Below are 10000 nucleotides of genomic sequence, written 5' to 3'. Positions count from 1 at the left end.
GCTAGATTGAAGATGTGTCATGTACAACCCTTACACAGGCTCCAAACACTTATCTAAAAACGACTTCTAGCACGATGGCTGCCAATGGCCCCTGGCCAGAGCATAGATTACTTTTTCCTGCTGTGACTGGTGGATAGATGATTCACTTACTTAATCAAATATATTTGTTGTAAGTCGCTTTGGAATTTTGGAAAGATGTATAAAAACATTTTTTTTTGAAATAACACAAGGAAATTGAATAACACATGTTGCAATAGTTGACAATATGGAAATGTCATCGTCCAGTATACTGTGTGTGGTGAGAGAGACCTGATTGGGTGTTTTTGCGACACAGACGGCCTGTTTGCCAGTGGCTCCCACGTGGGCGAGCTGATCCTGTGGGACTCGATAGATTGGACGATCCAGGCCTACGAGCACATCCTGTGGGAGGAGTCTCAGGCCGACGTCCAGGCCGAGATCCGATTGGCCGCTCCTAAACCCAGCGAGATGTCCATCCAACACCTGACCTCGGACGGACAGGTGAGGAGAGGGAGGGAGGGAGGGATGGATGGACAGGTGAGGAGAGGGAGGGAGGGATGGAGGGATGGATGGACAGGTGATGAGAGGAACGGAGGGATGGAGGGATGGATGGACAGGTGAGGAGAGGGAGGGAGGGATGGAGGGATGGATGGATGGATGGACAGGTGAGGAGAGGCAGGGATGGATGGAGGGATGGATGGATGGACGAAAGGACAGATGGATGGATGGATGGATGGACAGACGGATGGAGGGATGGATGGATGGATGGACGAACGAACGGACGGACGGTTGGATCGTAACCACGTTCAAACAGGAAGATAGACAGGTGTTTGTTAGGTTTTTGATGCGGTGGTGTGGTTAGTTGTGGGGTCATTCCTAACGCGGTGTCTCCTGGTCTCCCTGCCTCAGCTGGTGGTGGCGGCGGTGGGGAGCGGCCTCTACGTGTACAGCGTCCTGACTAAGACTGTGGTGGCCTACAAGAAGACGGCCCACGACTCCAACGTGCTTCACACCATGCTGCTGCCTGAAGGGTGACTCCACCTCCCCCTGTCCCTGCTCTTAATAATAATAATAATAATAATAATAATAATAATAATAAATTTTATTTGTAATGCACTTTACATTTGAAAGTCTCAAAGTGCTCACTGCGACCGTAAAAAAATCGATATAATAAAATAAAAAAAATAAACGTTACGGGAATGTGTTTTCATGTTGCGCGTGTTTTTCTCTCCTGGTAGGGGACTGATGTCGTGTTCGGAGGACGGCAGCGTGAGGATGTGGGAGATGCAGGACCTCCTCCTGTCTGCAGAGCCGGCCTCCGCAGGTGAGACGCCACATGTCAAAGGGACACATTCAGAACAGTGCTACTAACTAACCCCCCTGCCCCCCTCCCCCTCTGCCTCAATGGTATAGGAAGAACTGGTTTGTTTCCACTGAAATACAGATGTCATATACACTGAGTTTATGAAACTTCAAATACTGTGTGGCGGGAGGGGGATTGCATGCACGTTTTATGTCCCATTGACCGTGTGTGTGTGTGTGTGTGTGTGTGTGTAGTGGTGTGATGAGGAGGGGAGCTTGGCTGGAGAGAACATGTCACTGTAATGCTTATGCTCCCCAGATGCCCCCTCGCTTTGAAGTAGAACTTGCTCTTTCTTTTTTCTCCCCCCCCCTTCCTCTCTCTCTTGCTCTCTGTCTGGTTGCTCTGGTTTTCTCCCTCTTTTTTTTTGGTGTTTTCTTTCTGTCATTCTTTTTCTCTCTGTGTTACTCCACCCCTCCCCCCTCCTCCCCCACCACCCCCCTCTCTCGCTGTCTCTCTTTTTGTGTCTCTGTCTTTGGATCCAATCTGGGCTCTCGTCCTCTCTCTCTCTCTCTCTCTCTGTTCATCCATCACTCCACCAGGCCCCAGAGCTGGCGTGCCAGTGTGACGCCACAGTCTAACAGTCCTCTCATCAGTCAAACGCTGCTCCTCACTCACTACCCCGGTCTGAGCGCTCCAACCATCAGCCAAATCACCATTTCCTGAGCTGAGCGTTTTTCTTTTTGTACTCTCACTATGATTTATATTGAAGGGGAAAATATAATTTTGGCCCCTTTTGGAGCTGCTTTGCCTTTTTATCATCCGTTAAGATAAATGTTTTCATATTCATAAAGATGACAAGGCCTCAAGGAAAAGGCGGTTTTCGGTCACGTCTGTTGCTGGTGGGGTTGTGGGATTTTTCTCACATGTGCTGCTTATAACGGTCCCGCCGTTTGACGTCTCGCTGTGATGATGTCATCGTTGATTGCCTCGAGCCAGTCCTGCTTGGCTGCCGGGTCGATTTGAAATGTCTCAGCAGCATGACAGAGATAGGACCATATGTACAGACTGAACCATACCCTGTGCCTCTCTAATAAGCATGAACGTTTATTAAACCATGGAAAAAGACAGAGTGTGCTTTGGTCTATCAATGGTGTCATTTCCTTTCTGTTGAACTCATTCTTGTTTCCTTGTCTCTTTCCCTCCAACCGACTTCCCAGGGTTCTTTGGGATGTGGTCATTTGGGAGGTCCAGTAAACAGCCGGGCCCTCCAGTGAAGAAGCTTCTAGAACTTCCCAGTCTCAGAGCGCTGGAGCTGACTGGGGATCTGATTGGACACTCTGGGGCTGTTCAGGTATGATGTCACACATGACGGGGTGATTTATTCTGTCTTGATTTTGATTACAAAAAGTACATCACCCTTATGTGTTTGGTACTTCAGATGTTTGTGAGCTTCGGGGAGAAGGGTTTGGTGACGTGCTCCACAGACCACCTCCTGATAGTGTGGAAGAACGGAGAGAGACAGTCCCACCTCCGCAGCCTCGCACTGTTCAAGAAACTGGAGGAGAATGGGGGGCTCTGACCACCCCACCCCCACCTAGACTCTTATCTGTCACAACTCCATAATTCTTTATTTATTGACTTGATTTATCATGATTTTACTTGAGGTTCTATGTTTATTTTTAATTGTTTTAAGTGGTTACAATTCATGGATTCTCTGAAAGTGTTCTCATCTTTTTGCTGTTTTTGTGGAATTATGTTTTTTTATATATATATATATGTTTTGTGGGTGCAGGACTGTGTCTGCATATCAATGCTGCCAATGCTGCGAAAGCAGAAACAAGCCAGAGAGTAGAACCAGAGAGAAGGATCCTTACTGTAGTGTACTGCATGTGCCTATTTGATCAGTGAGATGGACAGATTGGCATTGTTTTGTATGTTTTGTACTGTTTCTAGTGAGATTGTGTGTTTTATGAGTCCCTTTTTAGTTGAGAGATTGACCTTTCTATCTGCACTAACTTATGTTTACAAATGTATTCGCTAAATTAATCTGTGTTTATTTTAATGTTTTAAATCTTGTCCAGGCCTGAAATGAATGTCATTTAATTAAAGAACTATTCATGTGACAAACGCTATATTGAAAGATTATTTAATTGTCTCGCACAAATACATTTGAAAAGAAGTATTGACAAAGAGAACAACGACATAAGACATCTAACAGAAACCAGAGAAGACAAGTACTGACGTTTCAAACAGAACCACAGTGGATCCTGTGTTTGACCCAGAATGGCTTTGTAGCACAAGCTTTTTACACAACTAAAGCATCAAACAATAAAATCCCTCAAAAAAATAAAAATAAACATTTCTAATGTACTTGACGATTGCCTTTATTGGCCGATGTTAATGAAGAAGACTTTTAAAAATAGAGCTTATATACATTAATGCTTGTGAATCTCTGTTCTACTTCGAAATTATACAAAGTAAGTACTATCGGAGAACTGGCACGTTCTTCCCCACTGACGTCAGTCCAACGAGAGTGATAGAACCTGCTCAGAACATTACATCACAGTACAAGCCAAGCCCCGCCCCTGCCTCTGCACAAACTACATCTTATTTGGAGGGAAAGAACAACAGGCGTGATGTCATCTGAAACACATTCAAGCGCCAGCCATTCTTACAGTGAGAAAAGGCATCTGTTGAGGGACGTGCCGGTGATGTGAACATCCATTGTCTGTTGAACTGAAATACAGTTATAGGCCTGTAGGATTATCTTGATGAACAAACACCTCTCAAATAATCCTGTTTAACAATCCCAATTTGTCTATCTTGATATACTTTGCTTTTGAAAATAGAAAAGAATGAAAGCAACATTCGGATTGGTCACTCTCCATGTCAAGCCCCTGAACAGAGAGGACATGAGGTGAATACATACATGTACATGAGCAACCATTTAAAGTAATCAAATATGCATCCCTCAAAAAAACATTGTTTTTGAGACAGACAACCCAACGACTATGTCAGTCATAGACTGATAGTCAAATGGATCCATGAAGTTGGTGGTAGCGGTAGGTACAGCAGTACAGCAGGTAGTCTACAGTGTTGTATCGTGGTGAAAGTAGCAAATACAGAGTGAGTCATGGGAAGAGGTTAAGGCATTTTTGATAATGTCACACAGTATATCATCGTTACTAACGTACTGTACACTCATCAGAGTTGTGGTTCATTCTGTTCATCGGTTCAGGAATTGAATTGAAAATCATTCTGAATTAAAAGATTGTCATAACACAAAAAACACTGAACTTGAGCTGAAATTAAATAATCTCCGAAACTGGCCGGGAATTGACCCCAACCTTGACACACACACACACACACACACACACACACACACACACACACACACACACACACACACAGACACACAGACACACACACACAGACACACACACACACACACACACACACACACACACACACACACACACACACACACACACAGTCATCTCCATAATAACAGCCCTGAACAAGCAGAGAACAAGACTGAAAAAAACGTTTGTACAGGCCAAGCAGGAGCATTAGTACTGATTCATTAACACCCTGATTCTCCAAGAACAAACACGTCTTACAAACTCTAAATTACAGATGGAACAAACTGTACCTAAATATAACTTCCAAGTTATAGTTCCAAGGTTATTTATTCTATGGCTTGGTCTAGTGGCTTTATTCAGCTGCTCCCGATCCCAAACTAACCAATGGAACCCTGTTTCAGAGGAGGGAAGCAGGGTAAGGCACCTTTACGAAGCTCACTGTGCCTTTGGTTAAATACTGTATCAGCTTTGTGTCTTGGTATTCTACACACGCACACATACACATACTCACACACACACACACACACTAGCAAGCACACACATACTTTATCATGCTCTAACGTACTCTTATCAAACAATGTGAACAGAAGTAATGTAGGGAGTAGCCTAAATGTTGGAATGCATGATGTGAAATCACGCCAACCGAGTGAGACATCACTATAAAGAGGTCATAGAATGGGTATATCACACTTCTATAACCATAGACCTTGAAAGAGCATATTAGCATTACTATTATTTTCAACTCTACAGTTTTCTAGCCTACTACAATCAACAACAACATAAATCTACTATTAATATCAACAGGACCTTATTCTGTTTCTAGTTAAACAAGAGGAAAAACAATTGTATATTTGTGTGCTTTTACAACCAACAATGACGTTGGAGGTCAGTTTTACCGTGGTACGGTAAAACTCGCATAAAAGTGCTCTAAAGAGTCATACATTGCAACAATGTGGTCATATGCGTGAGAGAGGGGTAAAACTGAAACAGCCTCTGCCTCTTACTTCACTACAAAGCAGTTAACCACCAGAAAGGCACAGAGAGATAATCACAAGTTTGTCTCTGAACTTTGACCCCACCCCACCATCCATCCACCAACACACCTCTCGCTGCCAGTCAGGTTATTGCTGCACTGTGTAACAGATGAGCCTGCAATTCACCAATTCAGCCACTAGAGGGAAACAACGATACATGAATGTGATCATGTGTCGAATACCCTAATAATTTCTTTGCACTCTAAATAATTGGAAAGCAAGTACTACCAGATTTTCCTCACCAGGGAATGAAATGAGAACCAAGTACTTAGACGAACTGGGTCTGAGTTTAATTGAACCCATGGTGGGTAGACAGACAACAGACACACGCCTACAGCTTGTGCAATTGGGATAAAGCAGAACGCTTAATGGCTAGAGAGTGTTCAGTAAAAAAAATATATGTAAAACCCTGGGCCTCGCAGAAACTATGAGAGGCTGGAAGTTGCAGAGAGGTCTGGTCTCTGGTCTCTGCCTGTCTTTTCCCATGGAGGATCGAAACAAGGCTTCCATGCCCTCTCACACGTCCTCGTTTCATCGGCCTGCTGTGAGCTGGCTGTCTGCAGACACCACACGAGCATGCTACTTCACAATGGCCCAGCAACACGGACGGAGAGAGAGAAGGGCCAAAAGGAGCAGTGCACTGACTTGCACACACCAGATAACGGATGGAATGTTTGAAATCAATGTGAAAAATGAAATGAGTTGTGGGACACTAACACGGTCCGCCACGAGGTGCCAAACATTCATTTCTGCAAAAACATGAAACTTCTTCAGTCTCCTGATGAACAACACTCCCGATGAATGCTGCCGGATCGAACAATGAATACTTGTAACCTTACAGGCCACCGTACAGCCTTTGGACCCCTGAGGTTCACCCCTACAGTATGCGAGTGTCACAGACTGTGTCAACCTACTGTAAAACACCAATAAGAATTAGGTTCCTTTTCTACGCCACACAGTCCCTCAAACTTGGTACAGTTATGCTGTGCACGCCAAGGCTCATTTGAAACACACATGTTTATAATCGGGAATAGTGTCTAGAGTACTTGTACACTACAGTGCCTCAGACTGTATGTATGGCTGTAGGGTTACACCTTAATGTCACTTTATGGTACAATATACAGTATTAATGTTAGACAGGACACTAATACTGCAAGTAGACACTAATACTCACAGAACAAAAACTCTTATGCGATTCTATGCTTTGTTCATCTGCAAAAAAAAAAGTGCTCTATTTTTCCTCACTGTCGTTAATACGTTTTTAAGCCTTCACAATGTTCAGAGTACTGGTCCTAACATACTGACATGGAACACCTTCGCCTCGGACCCAATCCAGAGAGATGGAGTAGAAGTAGAAGAGCATGAGTGACGTTCTCTCCAGCCTATCAGGAAGGTACATCGATGACACATTCAACTTCCCCCACCGAAAAAAAAACATCATCAGAAAACAAAAACAAAGCTCCCCCTCTCAACCAGCCTCTGTCTCCGTCTCTGGAGTGTGTAAGGGCTGCTCGAACCCCGCAGAGGGGCGCCTGGCGCTGGGCTCGAGGCCCACAGGGCCTTGCTGTCAGAGTTGCACTCTGGAGCTCCCCTGTAGTGAGATATATTACAGCCATTCAACAGTGCTCTTATAAACCGCGGAGGTATGGAGGGAACAGAGACCTCTCGCTGCTCGGGCCTTGGCCCCAGACGAAGCTCTCTGTGGGACTCTCTCCCTGACTAGCCTTATTACACCTCAGACACTCTCCCTGACTAGCCTTATTACACCTCAGACTCTCTCCCTGACTAGCCTTATTACACCTCAGACTCTCTCCCTGACTGGCCTTATTACACCTCAGACTCTCCCTGACTAGCCTTATTACACCTCAGACTCTCTCCCTGACTGGCCTTATTACACCTCAGTCTCTCTCTTCCTGACTAGCCTTATTACACCTCAGACTCTCTCCTTGACTAGCCTTATTACACCTCAGTCTCTCTCTCCCTGACTAGCCTTATTACACCTCAGACTCTCTCCCTGACTGGCCTTATTACACCTCAGTCTCTCTCTTCCTGACTAGCCTTATTACACCTCAGACTCTCTCCTTGACTAGCCTTATTACACCTCAGACTCTCTCCTTGACTAGCCTTATTACACCTCAGACTCTCCCTGACTAGCCTTATTACACCTCAGACTCTCTCCCTGACTAGCCTTATTACACCTCAGACTCTCTCCCTGACTAGCCTTATTACACCTCAGACTCTCTCCCTGACTAGCCTTATTACACCTCAGACTCTCTCCTTGACTAGCCTTATTACACCTCAGACTCTCCCTGACTAGCCTTATTACACCTCAGACTCTCTCCCTGACTAGCCTTATTACACCTCAGACTCTCTCCCTGACTAGCCTTATTACACCTCAGACTCTCTCCCTGACTAGCCTTATTACACCTCAGACTCTCTCCCTGACTAGCCTTATTACACCTCAGACTCTCTCTCTGACTAGCCTTATTACACCTCAGACTCTCTCCTTGACTAGCCTTATTACACCTCAGACTCTCCCTGACTAGCCTTATTACACCTCAGACTCTCTCCCTGACTAGCCTTATTACACCTCAGACTCTCTCTCTGACTAGCCTTATTACACCTCAGACTCTCTCCTTGACTAGCCTTATTACACCTCAGACTCTCCCTGACTAGCCTTATTACACCTCAGACTCTCTCTCTGACTAGCCTTATTACACCTCAGACTCTCTCTCTGACTAGCCTTATTACACCTCAGACTCTCTCTCTGACTAGCCTTATTACACCTCAGACTCTCTCCCTGACTAGCCATATTACACCTCAGACTCTCTCCTTGACTAGCCTTATTACACCTCAGACTCTCCCTGACTAGCCTTATTACACCTCAGACTCTCCTTGACTAGCCTTATTACACCTCAGACTCTCCCTGACTAGCCTTATTACACCTCAGACTCTCTCTGACTAGCCTTATTACACCTCAGACTCAGACTCTCTCCCTGACTAGCCTTATTACACCTCAGACTCAGGCACTAAACCTAACACTTCCAGCTGGCAGCTTCATGCCGAGAGCAGAGTTGCAATTTGATTTTTTGACTCTTTAAAGTAAGTGTGTGTGTGTGTGTGTGTGTGTGTGCGTGTGTGCGTGTGCGACTGCTTGTGTGTGTTACCAGGTCTCTTAATACTCTCTCTCTCTCTCTCTCTCTCTCTCTCTCTCTCTCTCTCTCTCTCTCTCTCTCTCTCTCTATACTTATCAGTTAGGTAATCATGTTCTAATCATTCAAGCTTTTGTTGTTTGTGTGGTTGAAAACGAGTTCAGTTGTGAGCAAACCTTTGGTCAACACATCTCAGACCAGCGCTCTGCCGTAGGCGTTACGGCGGGTACGGAATTCAAAGACGTACAGTGTGAGGAGAAGCGGACCCTCGTCTGAGTAAAAGGAACAGAAAAAAAAACGGATAAAAAACCCCCAGAGAGGACGATAACAGAGAGAGAGGGAGAGAGCTGAAAGTGAACAATGTCTTGAGAGGCTAAAGTGCGGTTGGTTTTTAGGGTGTTTCTGTTCCCCCCCCCCTCGGACCGGTCCAGATTGTCAGGCGAGGTGTGGAGGGTCATCATGGGCCGCGTGGGGCCACAGAGAGTCCCTAGAGGGCTCGAAGGGGGGGGGGGGGCGAATATCACAGTCACATAGGGGGGAATATGGTGTGATTTGAGAGACAGCCGGTGACTCCGCGTTTGAGTCTTTTCTCCTCTGGTGAGGTCAGTTCTCTGGGCCTCCTGGCTCCTGGCCCCTGGGCCCCTAGTTCAAGGCTGTATGTGGAGCTCCATTAGAATCACAGTGGTGGAGACTAACTCCAGCTCCGGGCCCCCACGTTCACACTCCCTCCTGCCTTGGAGTGGAGGGAGGAGGGGATGGAGGGAGGGAGGGAGGGATGGGTCACGGAGGCGGGGGTGGTCGCAGGCTCTTGCACTTCATGTCGTCCAGGTTCTTCCAGTATTTGTAGTTCTCCGTTAGGTGCTCCATGAGACCAGGCAGACTGGCGAAAGCTAAGGGAGACACACACACACACACACACACACACACATACACACACACACGCACACACGCACACACACACACACACACACACGCACACACACACAGTGTTATATTAATGACGGCACACATGCACTCACTGACACACACACACACACGCTTTGGTGAGTGTGTAGTGGTTACTCTCAACTTCTGGGAAAATAAAGGTATGATAAATAGCAACTACTATAAACAGCAAACACCTGGAGAGAG

General features: G+C 45.8%; 2 protein-coding genes across 2 annotated transcripts in view; one reads left to right on the top strand and one right to left on the bottom strand.

The window, feature by feature from the left end:
• The window catches only part of wdr41 (WD repeat domain 41), a 10800-nt gene extending 7402 nt beyond the window's left edge, over positions 1–3398 (top strand). Inside the window, exons 10-14 of the mRNA XM_080527980.1 lie at positions 335–519; positions 928–1049; positions 1257–1342; positions 2539–2672; positions 2760–3398. Coding sequence (XP_080384106.1) covers positions 335–519; positions 928–1049; positions 1257–1342; positions 2539–2672; positions 2760–2900 — 668 coding nt within the window. The 3' untranslated portion in view covers positions 2901–3398. The remainder of the gene's footprint in view (positions 1–334; positions 520–927; positions 1050–1256; positions 1343–2538; positions 2673–2759) is intronic.
• Positions 3399–9649: 6251 nt separating this feature from the next.
• Positions 9650–10000, bottom strand: part of pde8b (phosphodiesterase 8B) — a gene marked incomplete at both ends in the record, with an annotated part of 44330 nt that continues 43979 nt past the window's right edge. The window contains one exon of the mRNA XM_080530180.1: positions 9650–9759. Coding sequence (XP_080386306.1) covers positions 9650–9759 — 110 coding nt within the window. The remainder of the gene's footprint in view (positions 9760–10000) is intronic.

This window comes from Nansenia antarctica (assembly GCF_963989245.1).
Source record: "Nansenia antarctica genome assembly, chromosome: 4".
In the NCBI taxonomy this organism is placed as follows: domain Eukaryota; kingdom Metazoa; phylum Chordata; class Actinopteri; order Argentiniformes; family Microstomatidae; genus Nansenia; species Nansenia antarctica.
Note: the sequence above shows the minus strand (reverse complement) of the source record. Positions and strands in the feature narration are given on the sequence as shown.